The sequence below is a fragment of the Heterodontus francisci genome, chromosome 5, assembly GCF_036365525.1.
Source record: "Heterodontus francisci isolate sHetFra1 chromosome 5, sHetFra1.hap1, whole genome shotgun sequence".
NCBI lineage: Eukaryota > Metazoa > Chordata > Chondrichthyes > Heterodontiformes > Heterodontidae > Heterodontus > Heterodontus francisci.
Window position 1 is genome coordinate 75,402,876 of NC_090375.1, and position 21,289 is coordinate 75,424,164.

The following is a 21,289-nucleotide window of genomic DNA, read 5'->3' on the forward strand; positions in this document are numbered from 1 at the left end:
GAGGGCAAATAAAGCAAGGAAATACACAATAAACAGGAGAATACTGAGAGGGGTAGAAGTGAGAGACCTTGGAGTGCATGTCCACAGGTCCCTGAAGGTGGCAGGACAGGTAGATAAGAGTGGTGAAGATTGTCTTAATTGAGGTGTACAAAATTATGAGGGGCCTAGATAGAGTAGACAGGAAGGACCTGTTACCCCTAGCAGAGAGGTCAATTACCAGGGGCACAGATTTAAGTTAATTGGTAGAAGGATTAGATATGACAAGAGGAAAAACTTTTTCACCCAGAGGGTGTTGGGTGTCTGGAATTCACTGCTGGGAATGGTGGTGGAGGCAGAAACCCTCAATTCTTTTATAAAGTACCTGGACATGCACCTGAAGTGCTGTAACCTGCAAAGCCATGGACCAGGTGCTGGAAGGTGGGATTAGATTGGGTGGCTAATTTTTTCAGCTGGTGCTGACACGATGGGCTGAATTGCCTCCTTCTGTGCCATAAATTTTTTTATGGTTCTAATCTTTTCCTTTTAACATACCTAAAGAAGTATTACAGTCAGCCTTTATGTTTCTCACTAGCTTGCATTCATATTCTTTTCCCTTTTTTTTTAAATATCAGTTTCTTGGTCATCCTTTGCTAGGTTTTAAATTACTCCCAATCCTCAAGTTTACCACTTTTTCTGGCATACTTATAAGCCACTTCCTTTGATCAAATGCTATCTTTAACTTCTTTTGTTAGCCAAAGTTGATTCACCTTTCCCATTGGGTGTTTGTGCCATAGAGGAAGGTTGTATATCATGTAGGACCTCTTTAAATACTAGCCATCGCCTGTCTACAATCAAATCTTTTAGTGTATTTTCCCAATCCACCACAGCCAACTTGCCCCTCATACCTTCATAGTTTCCTTTGTTCAGATTTACGACCATAGTTTCAGAATGAACTATATTACATTCAAATTTAATGTGAAATTCTATCATATAATGGTCACAGTTTCCCAAAGGCTCCTTTATCGCAAGGTTATTAATTAGCCCCTTCTCATTACACAATACTAAATCTAAAATAGCCCAATCCCTAATTGGTTCTTCAATGTACTAACTCCAGAAACCCATCTGTTACACACTCCAGGAATTCATCCTCCACAGCATTAGTGCTGATTGGGTTTACCCAGTCTATATGTAAATTGAAGTTGCCCATTATTACTGTATGTTACATGCATCTTGAATTTCCTGATTTATACTGTGCCCAACATTACCACTACTGTTTGGTGGCCTATAAACAACTCTCACCAATGTTTGCTGTCCCTTGCTGTTTCTGAGCTCCACCCAAACTGATTCTACATCTTGATCCTTTGATCCAAGATCCCTCTCTCACTAATGTACTGATCTCATCCCTTTTTAAGAGCGCTACCCCACCTCCTTTTCCCCTTTGCCTATCCTTCCTAAATGACAGATATCCTTGGATATTCAGTTCTCAATCTTAGTCACATTGTAGCCACATCTCTGTAATAGCAATTAAATCATACCCATTTACCTCAATTTGTGCCTTCAAATCATCAACCTTGTTGCGAATGTTATAGAACATAGAACAGTACAGCACAGTACAGGCCCTTCGGCCCACTATGTTGTGCCGAACCTTTAACCTACTCTAAGATCAAACTAACTACCTATCCTTCATTCTACTATCATCCATGTACCTATCCAAGAGTCGCTTAAATGCCCCTAATGTATCTGCTTCTACTACCACCGCTGGCAGTGCGTGGAATGTGTGCAGATAGCATGCCCTTAACTTTGTTTTAACATTATTCTGCATTCTGATCCTATTTGATGCTTGCCTTTGCTTCGTCTGTCTTCTAATTTTGTGTACTACTTTTCTACTTCCTGTTACCTGTTTTGCTTCCCTCCAGTCTGAAAACCCTCTCAGATTACCTGCCAGTCTAGTTTAAATCCTCCCCAACGGCAGTAGCAAATCTCCCTGCGAGAATATTAGTCCTGATCCTGCTAAAATGTAACTTGCCCATCTTGTACAGGTCCCACCTGCCCCAGGATCAGTCCCAGTGCCTCAGAAATCTGATGCCCTCCCTCATACACCCATTCTCCAGCCACGTGTTCAATCACTCAATCCTCCTATTCCATGCTCACTAGCATGCAGGATTGGGAGTAATCTTGAGATTACTGCTTTTGAGGTCCTGCATTTTAAATTTCCTTCCGAGCTCCCTAAAATCTGCTTTCAGGACCTCATTCTGCTTCCTACTTGTGTCATTGGTTCCAATGTGGACCACTACCTCTGGCTGTTCACCCTCCCCCAGAAGAGTGCCCTGCAGTTGCTCAGTGACATCCTTGACCCTGACAACAAGGAGGCAACATACATAAAAAATACAAAAACATAGAAAATAGGAGCAGGAGTAGGCCATTCGGCCCTTCGAGCCTGCTCCCCCATTCATTATGATCATGGCTGATCATCCAACTCAGTAGCCTGTTCTGGCTTTCGCCCCATGCCCTTTGATCCCTTTAGACCCAAGAGCTATATCTAACTCCTTGAAAACATACAATGTTTTGGCCTCAACTGCTTTCTGTGGTAGTGAATTCCATAGGCTCAACACTCCCTGGGTGAAGAAATTTCTCCTCATCTCAGTCCTGAAAGGTTTACCCTGCATCCTTAGACTATGATCCCTGGTTCTGGACTCCCCCACCATCGGACACATCCTTCCTGCATCTACCCTGTCAAGTCCTGTTAGAATTTTATAGGTTTCTATGAGATCCCCCCTCACTCTTCTGAACTCCAGCAAATATAATCCTGACCGACTCAATCTCTCCTCATACGTCATAACATCCTGCAGTCACGTCTATGGCCGCAGAAACGCCTGTCTGTTCCCCTAATGAATCCCCTTTTGCTACTGCTCTTCCACTCTTCTTCCTCCCCTCCTGTGCAGCCGAGCCATCTGTGGTGCCACAATCTTGGCTCTGACTGCACTCCGAGAAACCATCACCCTCACTCGTATCCAAAACGGAAAATTGATTATCGAGCAAGATCGTCATAGGGGACTCCTGCACTGGCTGCCTGGTTCTCTTAGACTGCCTGGCAGTCACCCATTCCCTCTCTGCCTGCATGCTCCTAACCTGCAGTGTGACCACCTCCCTAAAAGTGCTATCCACATAGTCCTGTGCATTGCGGATGCACAACAGTGACTCCAGCCACTGCTCGAGTCCCGAAACTCGGAGCTCAAGCTTCTGCAGCCGGTGACACTTCGTGCAGATGTGTTCATCTAGGACACTTGTTGCGTCCATGACCTCCCACATATCTCAGGACGTACATTCCACTTGGCCAAGCTGACCTGCCAAAACATAACTTTAAAATATTATTACAATGAGAAGTAAAATAACTTACCAGTTACTCACCAATCAACTTGTTCCCCTGTACCGAAGAGAGAAGCACCTACTGGAGACTGAAAAAAAGAAAAAAAAAGGAGCCCCTCCCTCACACACCAAACTCCCACTTTACAATCTGTGCACTCAAATTTATTTTCTTCTTAAAGTTGCCCTCCTTACCGAACTCCCTCAATTTCCAAACTCCTTTCTTAACATTCTGCATAGCATGTAGGATTTGTCTCATGTCATAAAATGCCTGAGAGTTGTATAAATACTTGAGTTCTTTCTTTCTTTTGGGCCTCCTTATCTCGAGAGACAATGGATACGCGCCTGGAGGTGGTCAGTGAGTGCTCAATGGATTAAGACAAGCACAGTTTAAAAGGATGGTATTTCATCTGCCTTAATGCTGAGGAAGGCTTATTATAAATAATTTGCACTTAATACTTAATTTAAATTATTTATTTCCGACAAATCATTATCATAATCATGTTAATACAAACCTATGAAATAGACCTCAAAATATTAATGCCATTATTTTCCATAAAATACTTACATTTTGAAACTTCCTAAAAGGCACAAACTGGACAATATCTCGGATAGCTACTTCTCCGGTGGGTGATCTCAGAACACCATCATCACCATCCAGAAATTCCATGGCACTGAAATCTGCTCCACCAACACCAACAATGATGATGGACATTGGCAACTTAGATGCGTTAACAATAGCCTGTCTTGTATGATCTAAATCTGTTATCACTCCATCGGTAATGATCAGCAGAATGAAATATTGCTGTTAAAACAAAAATGTTCACAAATCAAAAGATATATTACAGAAGACAGGGTCACATTAGTGCTGTAGTTAAATATATTTTACCTAGTACTGACCAACCACATTAAATATACACAAATTAAATCTGACATTCTGATGGTACACACAAATTCATGGTGGATTCTCCTCTTCAGTTAAGCCAGGTGACAAGTTCTTCTGCTGATGCCACTTATGGCATTTTCCACTGGAAAATGAACAACACAGCACCCAAGTATCAGCAGACACATCAGAAGATGCAAAAGACAGAATGATGTCACTTGCATCTGGTCAACGATCACAGGGGCACTGGTACTTCTTAAATCATTTCCAAGACGTAAATGATAGGAAATGCATCCTATGATATCAGCCTGTCATTTATATTTCATGGTCATTTGCCTTCCTGTATTTGGACAGAGATAGGATACACCCACCTCTACTCTGATGGAAATTAGGTGGCGCATTAATCATATTGACAATTAGCATATCACCTATTGCTGGCAAATGAATAGCCACATAGAATGAGGTGTCAGAGGGCTACCTCTTTTTCTTTTTTTTTTCTTTTGGGCCTCCTTATCTCGAGAGACAATGGATACGCGCCTGGAGGTGGTCAGTGGTTTGTGAAGCAGCGCCTGGAGTGGCTATAAAGGCCAATTCTGGAGTGACAGGCTCTTCCACAGGTGCTGCAGAGAAATTTGTTTGTTGGGGCTGTTGCACAGTTGGCTCTCCCCTTGCGCCTCTGTCTTTTTTCCTGCCAACTACTAAGTCTCTTCGACTCGCCACAATTTAGCCCTGTCTTTATGGCTGCCCGCCAGCTCTGGCGAATGCTGGCAACTGACTCCCACGACTTGTGATCAATGTCACACGATTTCATGTCGCGTTTGCAGACGTCTTTATAACGGAGACATGGACGGCCGGTGGGTCTGTCAGAGGGCTACCAGTACTTGTAAAACTATACGTTGTATAAGTCTTCAAGAAATGCCAGCAGAAAAAAGAACAAAACACATTCAAAAGCTCTTTGGTGGTTTATAATGGACGTTGGGACCTCAAAAGGAAATAAAACTTGAAACCAAAACACATGCGTTACATAATGCAGAGCTCATAGCAACAGTTTATTTTTTTTAAAATTGCCAGCAAGAGGTGACATGATAAATGTCGATGTGAAGTTTGAAATAATTTTATCTACATCTGCAATTCACTTCAAGTTTGAGTAACAATAGGTGAATTTTCCGTCCTGTGTATATATTCTCAGTTCCACCTCAGCACGTTTAAATACAAAATACTGTTTTCTTCTCCATGATTGAACGATATCTTATCACAACATTACTATTAGAGTTTACAACTGAAATTAAACAATTCACAAAATAAACTTTGTGGTCAATCTTTTATTGTACTTTATCCATATTCAAACATAGCTATCAGATATATGCCTAGAAAATTTTGAATCATGCCCTGGAGGAAGTATTGAGTTTATGGACAAATATTCAATCTAAAAAGCAGACTGAGCAGAGATGTTTTAAATTTAAATTTCCTACTGCCCCAAGGTAATATTTTTCCATTGTGGCTGCTAAACTGTAGTGACAATTGGGAGGTGCTGTGAGCCCTTATGCCCACCAGCAACTATTAGAAGGGTCCAACCATCTTATACATAGGAGTCTGGAGCTGATTGGAACTCCTAAATCTGTGTGCAATACTGTAGCTATGAGCTTAATTAAGGTCTTGTACAAGTTTAATAATATTTCCTTGTTACTGTATGCTGTGACTCTAAACACAGAACCAAGGATTCTGTTTCCCTTTATCTAACTTTATTGACTCGTGCTACCAACTTTAATGTGCTGTATATCAGCTACAGGAGAAATGCCGTGAACAGATGCCCCTCTACGTTGCTTTCATTGATCTCACCAAAGCATTTGACTTCGTCAGCAGACGTGGTCTCTTCAGACTACTAGCAAAGATCGGATGTCCACCAAAGCTACTAAGTATCACCTCATTCCATGACAATATGAAAGGCACAATTCAGCACAGCGGTGCCTCATCAGACCCCTTTCCTATCCTGAGTGGTGTGAAACAGGGCTGTGTTCTCACACCTACACTGTTTGGGATCTTCTTCTCCCTGCTGCTCTCACATGCGTTCAAGTCTTCAGAAGAAGGAATTTTCCTCCACACAAGATCAGATGGCAGGTTGTTCAACCTTACCCGTCTAAGAGCGAAGACCGAAATACGGAAAGTCCTCATCAGGGAACAACTCATTGGGATGTTAATGCAGCATCGTCAGCAAACAGAACAGTGTCTGCAGAGACTCATTAACAGGATTGTGGCTGCCTACAACAAATTTGACCTAACATTCAGCCTCAAGAAAACGAACATCATGGGACAGGACGTCAGAAATGCTCCATCCATCAATATCAGCAACCATGCTCTGGAAGTGGTTCAAGAGTGGAACCTACCAAGGCTCAACTATCACCAGTAGCCTGTCTCTCGATGCAGAAATCAACAAGTGCATGGGAAAGGCTTCCAATGCTATGTCCAGACTGGCCAAGAGTGTGTGGGAAAATGGCGCACTGACATGGAACACAAACGTCCGAGTGTATCAAGCCCGTGTCCTCAGTACCTTGCTCTACGGCAGCGAGGCCTGGACAACGTATGTCAGCCAAGAGCAACGTCTCAATTCATTTCATCTTCGCTGCCTCTGGTGAATCCTTGGCATCAGGTGGCAGGACCATATCTCCAATTCAGAAGTCCTCGAGGCAGCCGACAGCCCCAGCATATAAACCCTACTGAGCCAGCGGCGCTTGAAATGCCTTGGCCATGTGAGCCGCTTGGAAGATGGCAGGATCCCCAAGGACACATTGTACAGCGAGCTCGTCACTGGTATCAAACCCACCAGCCGTCCACATCTCCGCTTTAAAGACGTCTGCAAACGCGACATGAAGTCCTGTGACATTGTTCACAAGTCGTGGGAGTCTGTTGCCAGTGATCGCCAGAGCTGGTGGACAGCCATAAAGGCGGGGCTAAAGTGTGGAGAGTTGAAGAGACTTAGCAGTTGGCAGGAAAAAAGAAAGAAGCGCAAGGGGAGAGCCAACTGTGTAACAGCCCCAACAACCAATTTTACCTGCAGCACCTGTGGAAGAGTCTGTCACTCTAGAATTGGCCTTTATAGCCACTCCAGGCGCTGCTCCACAAATCACTGACCACCTCTAAGCGCTTACCCATTGTCTCTCGAGACAAGAGGGCCAAAGAAGATCAGAAGAAAGTTTCTCTGCTCCCATACACCATTTGAAATATTAACATCTAAAATGTGTACGGCCTTTCCATATACTTATTTTCAAAATCTATTACTTCACATTTTTCTGTATTGAACTGCAAAATGAGAGAAATATTAATTATTTAAAAAACATAGCTACACTCCAAAATGTTTACCTGCTTGGTCCACTAATTCATCCATTTTCTATTTCTCAACTTAATTAATCATCATAGAAGATGTAGTTTGACATGTTTAGTTTAGTTTAGTTTAGTTTAGAGATACAGCACTGAAACAGGCCCTTCGGCCCACCGAGTCTGTGCCGACCATCAACCACCCATTTATACTAATCCTACACTAATCCCATATTTCTACCACATCCCCACCTGTCCCTATATATTTCCCTACCACCTACCTATACTAGGGGCAATTTATAATGGCCAATTAACCTATCAACCTGCAAGTCTTTGGCATGTGGGAGGAAACCGGAGCACCCGGAGGAAACCCACGCAGACACAGGGAGAACTTGCAAACTCCGCACAGGCAGTACCCAGAATCGAACCCGGGTCCCTGGAGCTGTGAGGCTGCGGATGTTGTAGACAATAAAACTGCACAAAGGGTGAGGGGAGAGTGACTGCCCTGGTCATACTCTGTCAAATGCTGCCTTGATGTCATCAAAGTGCCCTAGCAAAACTGAAGTCAATGGGAATCAGGAAAACGCTCCGCTGGTTGGTGTCATACCTGGTACAAAGGAAAATCGTTGTGGTTGTTGGAGGTCAACCATCTCAGTCCCAGCACATCACTGCAGGAGTTCCTCAGGGTACTGTCCTAGGCCCAACCATCTTCAGCTCCTTCATCAATGACCTTCCTCCAACATGAGGTCAGAAGTGGGGATGTTCGCTGATAATTGCACAACGTTCAGCACCATTTGCAACTCCTCAGATACTGAAGCAGCCCACCTCCATATGCAGCAAGACCTGGATTACATCTAGGCTTGGGCGATAAGTGACTAGCAACATTCGCGCCTCTCAAACAAGAGAATCTAATCATCTTCTCTTAACGTTCAATGGCATTACCATCACTAAATGCCCCACCATCAACATCCTGGGGATCACCACTGACTAGAAACTGAACTGGACCAACATAAATGCTGTGGCTACAAGAGATCAGAGACTGGGAATTCTGCAGCGAGTAACTCACCTCCTGACTCCCCAAAGCCTATCCACCATCTACAAGGCACAAGTCAGGAGTGTGATGGAATACGCTCCACTTGCCTGGATGGGTGCAACTCCAACACTCAAGAAGCTCGACACCATCCAGAACAAAGCAACCCGCTTGACTGGTACCCCATCCACCATTTTCAGCATTCACTCCCTCCAGTGCCAGTGCACAGTGGCAGCAGTGTGTACCTCCATATACAAGATGCACTGCAGCAACGCACCAAAGCTCCTTCGACAGCACCTTTCAAACCTGCGACCCCTACCACATAAAAGCATAAGAACAGCAGATGCATGAGAACACCACCTGCAAGTTCCATCCTGATTTGGAACTATAATCGCCGTTTCTTCACTGTCGCGGGGTCAAAATCCTGGAACTCCCTTCCTAACAGCACTGTTGGTGTACCTACACCCCAAGAACTGCAGCAGTTCAAGAAGACAGCTCACCACCATCTTCTCAAGGGCAATTAGGGATGGGCAATAAATGCTGGCCGAGCCAGCGATGCCCACATCCCTGAACGAATGAAAAAACCACGTACACATATTTAATATACTCATACACAGACATACAGAGGACTGGATTTTGTAGAAGTGGTGCAGCTGAAAAGGCAGGGGAAACCCCGCCTCGGCCTATTTGCATCAGGGCGGGAAGGCCATCGTCAGCCTACCTCGCTCCCGGCAAAATTGCTCGTCGATGAGGCGGCGACTGCCTGCCCACACCCCATCTACCGCCCACCATCCACCTCCCCCACCCCCCAACCCAGTCTCAGGGGGCTCATACAATCCAGCCCAGAATCTTTCAAAAACATCACTCACTGTATTAAGGACATAATTTACACAAATGCAAATGATTCATGCCAATAAAACAGATTAATTGGAATCCTACACATTGATTAAACTATTTTTTCTCCACTAACAGTCTTGCCTATCCCATGGTAATTATTATATCCACAAGGATCAGTTAGTTACAAAAGATGAACCTAGAATCAGATCTGACTTTCAGAACTACAAAAAAAAAAATCCCTTTCTGCTGTAGTGTCAATGATAAAAACTGAACACCCACAAATATACAAAGATTCTCACTGCAGCTAGAAAATACTGGAAGCACAAAAGAAAGGAGACGGCCATAAACATTAACTTATCTTTCTTCTACCCCAACCCCCCAAGACATTGACTGATTTGTTCTGCATTTTCACGTTTATTTCATATTGCTAGTATCTGTGGTTTTTCTTTATACTCACTGAAGCTGTTGGCTGCTGTGCTGCTGCACTCGCAAATCTTGCCATGTGGTTTATTATGGGGGAAAAGTTTGTTGGTCCATATAGCCTGACTTGAGGAAGACAGTTGCGGTAGGCATCCACAATTCCTTGTACTCCTAACAAACACAAGTTGATAAAGGATATTTGTTTAGGACAACCTGGAATCGTTTTTAGCTTTCATCTAGATATTTCACTTGTATTCAGTGCTATAAGATCACTCTTGTACAAACCCTAATGTGACTTTGTGCTCACAATACCTAGCAATGTTACATTGTGCATGGGGTTGAACAGAAATACTAATAACTCAAACAATTTACGAAATTGAGCAGTGTCTGTTTGGGCTATTCTGCTTCCCAAAAGAACATGTTCAGCAAAAGAATAAAAAATGCTACATATTTAACAGCAACAAGATTACATTTATCCATTGAATTGTTTTGTGTTTTTCCAGGCCTTCTTAAAGATTATAGTTCAAGGCAAGAGTCTAGACTCTGATGGGATATTTCTAGCTCAGAACAATGGAAGAAAGTTTGAAACTACGTAAGTGCATTCTGTGCATGTGAAAAATGACAAAATTGCACCATGCATCTGTAGATTTCTGTCAATTGATACAGAAAGGATCTCTCCTATTCATGAGGTTATGAGGGTATTTTTTGCTTTTTCCCCCAAAAAGATTTAAAACAATCTGGAATTCAGGTGCCAAACTTGCCACAGTGGTGAAAATCCTGAGACAGAAGCTTATAAATTCAAGCCCCACCCAAAACCTGAGCACAATCTCAGCTGACACTTCACTGCAGTACTGAAGGAGTGCGCTACAGAGCAGGACATACTTTTTGTTTTAAACAGAGTTGAGGCTGTGGAATACAATACTGAAGTATGTGATTGAAGCTGAGACAATGGGGGGACTTTTATGCTCTCCCTGCGTTGAGTTTGGACGTGGGGAGAGCATATAATTGGGAAAGAAGGTGGTGGGGGAGGAGAACCCCTTTGAACGGCCTTGCCAATTGAGGCTCTTAAGTTAGCAATTAATGCACAATTAAGGGTCTCATCCCATCGCCTCCAGAATCAGCCCAGCGGTGGGTGGGCCAGTTATCGCGGGAACATGCCAAGCAACTCCGTGTGGGTTGCTTGCTGGCTCTGTTGAAGTGGGGGGGGGTCCCTCATTCAGACACTAACTGCCTTTTAACAAGGGACCTGGCATCAGGAAGGGGAGGCCCTTGGAGAGCAACCCACCCCGCCCTTGCTGCTGACCCTCCCCCTCTACAGTTGCTTCCCCGCAACCCCTCGAAACCTCTCCCGCTCTGACTTACATGTGGCTCGGCTCCAGGGCCTCAGCTGAGTCCAGTATCAGCAGCAGTTACCGTGTCTGATTAGCTGACAGCTCTCAGCAGGTGGGACTTCCATCACCAAGGTCCTTGATCCCAGGGAAGGCCCACCGCTGTCCACTTAAGTGCCTAATTGGCACTTGATTTAGCAGGCCTTTCCCAGAGGAGGTGACGCGGGGCTCTCGCCAGTGCTTCTGCTGGCGGTCGAGACCTCTGTCACCAAGACAAAATCCCAGCCAATGTCAATATTTAAAAATTGGCTTGGTATATGGTTGAAGGAAAAAGGGGGGAAATAAAGAGAATTGGGAGCAAAGAGATCACATGGCATTAGAACATGTGCAGGACAACCATTCTATGATGCTATAAATAAAACAGCAGACTGGTTGTGAACAGCCTGTTTGTGTTGTAATTGCCATATAATTCAATGCAATATTGTAAAACATTACAATGCTGCAATATATTGAGGCAACATCATTCATGAGGAACTTGGAACTTAAAATAACCACCAACTATATGCTCAACCAACAGATCAGATCTAAGCTTAGTAGTCCTATCAGAGCCAGTTGTGAATGGTGGTGAAAAGGCCTGCTCAGGTCGGGCAAAAGAACCCGACCTGGCCAGAGTCCCTCCAATTTGCCCCGCACCTGACCCGACCATCTCTTGACTTACCTTCTGACTCAACCTCCAGGAAGCTGCAGCATGCGCGATGATGTCATAGTGATGTCACTTGCACAATGCGCAGACTCAGTTTCGTTGCAGACACCCAGCTCAGGTAAAGTTTTTTCTTTTTAATACTTACCGGCAGAGCACATATCTTGTGTGTCCGGCCCGACCGGAACTTGGCCCGAAAGCCGGACCTGGAAGAGGGGCGCGACCCAACCCGAACCAGACACGTCGTCGGGTCCGGGTCAGGTAACAGGCCTTTATGGTGCTGGGCAATTAAACTACTAACAGGAGAAACATAGAAATTAGGAGCAGGAATAGGCCCCTCGAGCCTGCTCCACCATTCATTATGATCATGGCTGATCATCCAACTCAGTAACCTGTTCCCGCTTGATCCCTTTAGACCCAAGAGTTATATTTAACACCTTCTTGAAAACATACAACGCTTTGGCCTCAACTGCTTTCTGTGGTAGCGAATTCTACAGGCTCACCACTCTCTGGGTGAAGAAATTTCTCCTCATCTCAGTCCTGAAAGGTTTACACCGCATCCTTAGACTATGACCCCTTGTTCTGGACTGCCCCACCATTGGAACATCCTTCCTGTATCTACCCTGTCAAGTCCTGTTAGAATTTTATAGGTTTCTATGAGATCCCCCCTCACTTTTCTGAACTCCAGCGAATATAATCCTAACTGACTCAATCTCTCCTCATACGTCAGTCCCGCCATCCCAGGAATCAGTCTGGTAAACCTTCGCTGCACTCCCTCTATAGCAAGAACATCCTTTCTCAGATACTGAGAACTGCACACAATGTTCCAGGTGTGGCCTCACCAAGGCCCTGTATAATTGCAGCAAGACATCCCTGCTCCTGTACTCGAATCCTCTCGCTGTGAAGGCCAACATACCATTTGCCTTTTTTACCACCTGTTGCACCTGCATGCTTACCTTCAGTGACTGATGTACGAGAACACCCAGGTCTCGCTGCATATTCCCCTCTCTCAGTTTATAGCTGTTCAGATAATAATCTGCCTTCCTGTTTTTGCTACCAAAGAGTATAACCTCACATTTATCCACATTATACTGCATCTGCCATGCATTAGCCCACTCACTCAACTTGTCCAAATCACCCTGAAGCGCCTCTGCATCCTCCTCACAACTCACCCTCCCACCCAGTTTTGTGTCATCTGCAAATCTGGAGATATTACATTTAGTTCCCTCATCTAAATCATTAATATATATTGTGAATAGCTGGGGTCCGAGCGCCGACCCCTGCAGTACCCCACTAGTCACTGCCTGCCATTCTGAAAAAGACCCCTTTATTCCTACTCTTTGGTTGGCATACAGGAAACAATTTTCTATCCATCGCAATACACTACCCCCAATCCCATGCGTTTTAATTTTTAAAATGCTAATCTCTTATGTGGGACTTTGTCGAAAGCCTTCTGAAAGTCCAAATAAACCACATCCACTGGCTCCCCCTCATCAACCCTACTAGTTACATCCTCGAAGAATTCTCGTAGATTTGTCAAGCATGATTTCCCTTTCGTAAATCCATGCTGACTCTGCCCGATTCTACCACTGTTCTCTAAGTGCTCTGCTATAAAATCTTTGATAATGGACTCTAGAATTTTCCCCACTACCGACATCAGGCTGACTGGTCTAGAATTCCCTGCTTTCTCTCTACCTCCCTTTTTAAATAGTGGGGTTACATGAGCTACACTCCAATCTGTAGGGACTGTTCCAGAGTCTATAGAATCTTGGAAGATAACCACCAATGCATCCACTATTTCTAGGGCCACTTCCTTAAGTACTCTGGGATGCAGACCATCAGGCCCTGGGGATTTATCGGCCTTCAATCCCATCAATTTCCCCAATACCATTTCTCTACTAATATGGATTTCCTTCAGTTCCTCCCTCTAAGCCTAGTGTTGCCCAACATTTCTGGTATGGTATTTGTGTCCTCCTTTGTGAAGGCAGAACCAAAGTATGCATTTAATTGGTCAGCCATTTCTTTGTTCCCCATAATAAATTCCCCTGTTTCTGACTGTAAGGGACCTACATTTGTCTTCAATTTTTTTCTCTTCCTATACCTATAGAAACTTTTACAGTCAGTTTTTATGTTCCTCGCAAGCTTGCTCTCGTACTTTATTTTCCCCTTCTTAATCAATCCTTTGGTCCTCCTTTGCTGAATTCTAAGGAGGAGGAGGTTCCCCAAATATCCTCATCCTCAATGATGGGGGAGCCCAGCACATCAGTGCAAAAGGTAAGGCTGAAGCATTTGTTTCAGCCAGAAGTGCCGAGTAGATGATGTATCTCGGACTTCTCCTGAGGTCTCCAGCATCACAGATGCCAGTCTTCAGTCAATCCAATTCACTCCATGCGATATCAAGAAATGGCTGATGTCACTGGATACTGCAAAGGCTATGAGCACAGACAACATCCCGGCAATAGCACTGAAGACTTGTGCTCCACAACTAGCCACGCCCCTGGCTAAACTGTTCCAGTAGAGGTACAACATTGGCATCTACCCAGCAATGTGGAAAATTGCCCAACTATGTCCTATGCACAAAAAGGACAAAGCCAACCCAGCCAAATACCACCCTCTCAGTCTACTCTCGATCATCAACAAAATGATGGAAGGGATCATCGACAGAGTTATCAAATGGCCCTTGCTCAGCAATAACCTGCTCACTGACGCTCAGTTTGGGTTTCGCCAGGGCCACTCAGCTCCTGACCTCATTACAGCCTTAGTCCAAACATGGACAAAAGAGCTGAACTCCAGAGATGCGGTGAAAGTAATATCAAGGCAACATTTGACTATGTATGGCATCAAGGAGCCCTAACAAAACTCGAGTCAATGAGAATCAGGGGGAAAATTCTCGGTTGGTTGGTGTTGTGCCTTGCACAAAAGATGATGGTTGTGGTTGTTGGAGGTGAATCATCTCAGTCCCAGGACATCACTGCAGGAATTCCTCACAGTAGTGTCCTAGGCCCAAATCTTCAGTTGCTCCATCAATGACCTTCCTTCCACCATAAAGATCAGAAATGGGGATGTTTGCTGGTGATCATATGATGTTCAGCACCATTCATGACTCCTCAGACACTGAAGTAGCCCGTGCCCAGATGTAGCAAGACCTGGACAACATCCAGGCTTGGGCTGATAAGTTGCAAGTTACATTCACGCCACAAAAGTGGCGGGCAATGACCATCTCAAACAAGAGAGAATCTAACCATCTCCCCTTGATGTTCAACGGCATTAACATCGCTGAATCCCCCACTATCAACATCCTGGGGATCACCATTGACCAGAAACTGAACTGGACCAGCCAAGTAAATGCTGTGGCTACAACAGCAGTCAGAGACTGGGAATTCTGCAGCGAGTAACTCACCTCCTGTCTTGCACAATGCCTGCCCACCATCTACAAGGCACAAGTCAGGAGTGTGATAGAATACTCTCCACTTGCCTGGATGGGTGTAGCTCCAACACCACTCAGGAAGCTCGACACCATCCAGGACAAAGCAGCCCGCTTGATTGATACCCCATCCACCACTGACGCACAGTGGCAGCAGTGCGTACCATCTACCAGATGCACTGCAGCAAATCACCCCACCTCCTTTGACAGCACCTCCCAAACCTGCGACCTCTACCACCTAGAATAACATGGGCAGCAGATGCATGGGAACACCACCACCTGCAAATTCGCCTCCGTGCCCAACACCATGCCAACTTGGAGCTATGTTGCCGTTTCTTCACTGTCGGTGGGTCAAAATGCTGGAACTCCCTTCCAAACAGCACTGTTGGCGTACCTATACCCAATGACTGCAATGGTTCAAGAAGGCAGCTCACCCCCACCTTCTCAAGGGCAGTTGGGGATGGGCAATAAATGCTGGCCTAGCCGGTGACACCCACATCCCATGAACGAATAAAAAAAAATACATGAGGAAGTGCTTGGTGTAAACATGCAACTCCTTCATAACTACCTTGAAGCATAATAGGTGAAAAATGTCCCCTTTTCAAATATTCATTTAATTAAGCCAATGAAACAACAACTTCAATAAGAACCATACAAGTCCGCACAAGAGCAAAGTTTATCAGCAAACCAGCATCACTGCATTCTCCAACTGTCAAAAGCTAACGACTTCAAACATCTGTGTCTCTTAGAGGAAGAGAACACTTCCTACTGTTACGAAAGTGCTTCTCTTTTTGTTAATATTTTTTGAGGATTCATAGTCAAAGTGAAGAAATGTTGGACCAGTTTTTTTTTCCCCTAAGAGTGCCATCAAGAGGATGATGAAAGGAAATGTTTGACATTATCATTTACTGGTTGTCACATGACTCAAGTTAAAAATAGAACAGAAACCCTGATAACTAGGGAAGATGTATGCAGAGAAGTGGCAGGTCAGAAGGTGGACTTTCTGTTTCCAGCTTCATTTTTGAATTATCTGGAGTTGGGCATTAACTGTTTAAAAAGGGGTTGGAGTTTCAAAACATAAAACTGAAGGACAGAACCCCAGTTCAGTCCAGCCTGTTTAAAATCCTGAAAAAGAGATCTTGCGAGGAGAAAAGAGAATTTCCAAGGAAGACAACCACAACCCATCTCAGCTTTGCAGCACCTCTCTAAAATACCGAGAAATCCGTCCACTGTGTCAACTCATCTCATGTCTTTGAAGAAAAGCCTGCTAAATTAATTCTCAATGCCGCCTGAAAAGAACTGTTCTAAAAGATCCCAGTGACCCATAAGCCAGTTTTGGAAAACAATGCATCTCATCTGCTGATTCTTCAAGAATGAGCAAGTATTCAGCTTGTGTTTTTTTTGTCTGTAACAGAACTCTACACAAAAATCCCTTTTATTTTTCCTGTTAACGGGTTTATGTATGTGTGAGAGGCCAAGGTAACAAGGGAACTATAATATTTCAATCTGTGTGTTTATGCTTTACTTTATTACTGGTTAAGACTTGTTTTATAATAAACTGATAATTTTGTTGCATTTAGAAGAAACCTGTTTAGTGTATTTTATTCTGGGAAAAATAGGGTATATGATTGACTATCAGTAAGTGGGAAAATTTAAATATATGTTGTCACCTGTGGAGAAGTGGGACTAGAATGAACAGTGCACTCCTCCCGCCTCGGTCGTAACATATTGTACAAAACATTAAAAGGAACAAAAAATTGTTAACAGTTTAAAAAGAGAAAAAGAAACTTCCAAAAGTATTTTCTCTTCTACAAAAATACTTAGGTGACTTTCTCTCACATTATTTATCTCCTGTGGATTGAGTCTGACTTGCACACCACACCTCCCCTGGGTAGTATTTTTTTTTTTTTAAGAAGGGCAAGTCAGTTTGAGGGTGGTAGGGTTACAAAACTGGAGCCCAGGCCTCCAATAGACTAAGCTATCAAGTATTTTTTGAATTCTTAAAATGATTTAACATATAAAATACTCAAATGACAAATACAGACTTCTTCACTCGCTCATTAGCAAATATTATAAACTCCATTCCATATACTCAAAGTTTCAGTTGGAGGAGAAACTATGTTAAAACAATACTGAGGCAGATTGAATTGATACTTTTTTTTTCCTTACCTGAAAATGCACATAAAAGTCCTACTGCTTATGGTATGGCATTTTTCCTGCATTCCAACACTTCAATTGTTACTTAATACAAGCAATGGAGTCAAATAATCCAGTATTTGATCAGTCACACAGATGTCAATTTCCCAGCCAAGAAAATAAAATGAGCACAAAGACAGAGGAACCACAACCATTTCAGCCAATTTTCTTTTTTATAATAATTTATCAAGTCTTTAAGTTTCGTTTATTTTTTGTTAAAAAAAAAGAGGTGGGGGGAGAATTCATTCATTGAGTAATTGCACAGTAAAAAAAAAACCTTTGTACTTTGTTTTCTAATTTAGAAACAATGATCGTACATATTATCCTATCAGATTTTAAAAGTGTATTTTTTGGGTCCCCTTTTACTGCTATTATAAGCCAAATCAAATGGTATATTTTTTCCCACTCTATGTCTGAACAGACTTCCTATTATTGTACCATGTGTTGTTGCAAGAAGCAAAAAGTGGATGCTGCAACAATATTAACTGAAATTAAGTTCCATAGGCTTCATCAGTGACATTATTTGCAGGGTCAGAGCAGCAAAAAGCAGATCCCGGATATGTCCAGATTTCAAACCTTTTTTTTTGAATGAGGGTAGCCTGAAGCCTTTTTTTTTCTTCAGCCTGTTCAGTTTTCAGAAAAAAATAGCTAATTCAAAACAATTGCAAAAGACAAACTCCACCCCCTCCCCACACCCCCCCCGGAGTGCTCTATGCACACTTTGGAAATCCCGTTTAGTTTTTATTGTATAAACAGAAATAACAGCCTGAATTTTAATCCTGCTCCACGCTTTCAACTCGATGGCCTTCCGACACGAAAGTGCTGCCGAGGAGCCCGTGACGTAGGGAGGGCAGCCACTGCGTCCCCAGCAACGGCGTCTGGTGCCACTTTCAAAGGGCTTTAAGCCCTTAGAATTACGTTTAATTTTTAAAGGTGCAGCATTACTAAATTTTTTATTAAAAATAAAGATGTGGATGGCCCTTCCCCAACTGCTCCCCCAATGGTCATTTCAATTCCAGAAATGACCAACACATGCCTTTTTCCCTACCTGAACTTTACCCTCCAAACTTCTAACATTTGGTCTATATTCTTTACTCACTGAAGTCTGTGGTTGAATGTGAGCATGGAGACTCACCTGCGTTAATCTGAGACTTCATCTCCACACAATGTGTAGCAAAAACCTTCAGCAGGTAGTCCTGATCATAGTTTATTTGCACTTGGCAAGTAACCACCATTTTGCACATTGCATTGAATGAATACCCACAATTCTGGGTGATCAAGTTTATCCAATGGTATGTTGGTGTTTGCAAAAGTATCAACAGGTTCCATTGGAACCAACTGAGAATTATCTGATCTCTCTGTTGACTTCTTAAAGAGAGATGAAATCGTTGCTTTTTTTTTTGCGCGTTTGTTTTCCAGCAATATGGTGTTGGATGCTCTCTTTCTGCCGCAATAGCTTTTGGACTCTAAGTGGCACTGAACCGTTACCAGTGTGAGATCCAACGAAACACTGCAGCTTGCACAAAACAGCATTCCACCATCAGGATGCAGAATTTGACTTCCAAATTCTTTCACTCGATGTGCTGCAGTAATGGTTGTGGCCATTTTTGATTTGCTCATTCTGGCATTCTCACTTGTCTGCTAATACTTGAGACTGCTTCTCTTAAAACTATACTGGAAGCCCTCCCTCATCTAACAATCAGCAAGCGGAGCCTCATGTCAATCACGAAAACATGCAATGCTTGCAACATGCCCAGCAATCAGCCAGGTGAGCCATGTGTCAATGAATACAATGTGTGGACGATTTCCACGGAGGACCCGAGATTTCCACAGTCCGTGATGCATTTTTCACAGCCGTGAATTTGGTAAGGTCTTACCAATAACAAAGCAGAGATCAGCATCTTGTCAGTTCAGTGAAGGCAAGGTGCAAGAGAAAGAGAGTGAAAGTTGACACTATAACTTGCCAGTCCATTCCATGACACAATGAATAAACATGCTAAGTTAAGATTAAAGTTGATTCTAATCATGTATTTTCACTATTTCCAACATTCATGAATGACTATTTTCAACCCAGTACTACACATTTTTGCACAATTCCATACCTTGACAAAATGGGTTGTCAGCGTTGAAGTTAATTGGAAATTCATGTGACACCTAAAAAGGAGAAAATGACATTGCACAATATGATTTGAACACTAAGGTATAAATAAAACAACACTCTTTCATGTAATTGATCTATATTTACCTGCCAGTTAGGGGGTATTTGTGCACCAAATCCCAACGCTGGGAACATCTTGTCTCTGTAAAAAAAAATTGAGTGGCATCATGGAAATCAGACAAATATTTCCCTAGTGCTTTTAAAAAAAAAATAGTATGATTTTTCACTTGTGAAAAAAATACTAATTATTCAAGTTACAAGTAAGTTTACAAGCCCAGTGATCATCTTTGTAAGTAATCTCCAGTGGAGCTGGGCTAGGAGAAAGAAGTGAATAAAAAAGTCACTCCAGCAGACTTGAGCAATAGCTTAGAATTTGAGGTGACAAACACTTTTTAAAAAAAATACGAGACGAACTTGCATTTTTTTCTGTCTTTGTATTTGGTATAACTGTCAGATATCCTATGGCATTATTTACAATTCAAAGGTTCCACACTTTCTTTTACCATAGGTCATAACAGTGTATTATTCTGTTGGTAAGATCTAGCTGTGTATAATTTTAAGGTCACAAAGTCTAATTGTTGCGCTTCACTGAAAGCATTTGCGTTTAACTGACTTTAGGCAGGTTCTGATGGTATTAAACATCAGAACGAACCTGGATGAAGTGACTGGATTTCTTTCTCTTTAAAATCCAAATTTCTGTGTTTTTTCTAAAACAATGTCTGATAAAGTATGGCAGATTAAATATTTAAAAGCAAGGTAGATTTTTATATATTTTTTTACAAAGTACAAAACAAAGTAAACAAACACTGTTGTTCTCTTAAAACTTGCTTTTTATAGCCTAACACCATTGTCGGGTCATAAAAAGGAACTTAAGAATGGTTGTGGCTGTCAAGATCCAAGGATGGTGTAGATTTACTACAGTTCTCACAAAACCAGGAGGTATAAGAATATCTTCTTGAGAAACACTCACCACATCCCAATATTTGATACGCTGACACATCAGCAACCTCATTCTCTAATTACATCTGCATGGCACACATATTCTATTTCACATGATTACAGAAATTTCAGTATAGATTGTAAGAAAACAGTAAACCTTCAGGCATTGTGGATTTATAATTTCCAAATTGCAACATTCATTTACTGCAAATTAAATAATCTATCTACAAAAAATGCAAAATGCTATGAAGATCTCAAATTTGGTGCAGTACTGGCAAGGAGTGGGGCGGAGGTAATTTTATCAGTGCGGGAGTGGGGGGGGGGCAACGGGGTCAAATTAATGTCATAGGTGTAGGGAATGGTGGGAAGGGTTGTAGTTTAAACTTTGAGCAGTTTTGGGGTGGGGGGGGAGGAGGTCAGATGGTAAAGGTAAGTGTTTTGGGGGAAGGGCAAATATATTCATTTAATTTTATTCCATCATCGTTAAATATTTAAATAAGCCAGTAGGGCTGACAGCCCTTTAAAAATGGCATCAGTGCTTGCAAACAGGCAGCTGATGCCATTGCCGGGGATGGACAGCCTGCCCCCTCCAAGTGATCGGAGGGGGTGGCCCGCCCCAGCTATCTAAATGAGCCGCCGCGCTCGAGATCATGGTGGGCTTATAAAATCCAGCCCCAGTAAAAAAAAAATTCATTGGTATCTTGTCGAAATGTTGGACAA

At 42.9% G+C, this 21,289-nt stretch overlaps 1 protein-coding gene across 5 annotated transcripts in view; it reads right to left on the reverse strand.

Annotated features, from left to right (window-relative positions):
• The window catches only part of LOC137369916 (copine-3-like), an 84,234-nt gene that overhangs the window by 8,397 nt on the left and 54,548 nt on the right, over positions 1-21,289 (reverse strand). For all 5 annotated transcript variants that reach the window (XM_068031646.1, XM_068031650.1, XM_068031648.1 and 2 more), the window contains exons 12-15: positions 19,718-19,772; positions 19,575-19,626; positions 9,862-9,995; positions 3,911-4,147 (exon numbers count right to left, since the gene is read on the reverse strand). In XM_068031646.1, coding sequence (XP_067887747.1) covers positions 3,911-4,147; positions 9,862-9,995; positions 19,575-19,626; positions 19,718-19,772 — 478 coding nt within the window. The remainder of the gene's footprint in view (positions 1-3,910; positions 4,148-9,861; positions 9,996-19,574; positions 19,627-19,717; positions 19,773-21,289) is intronic.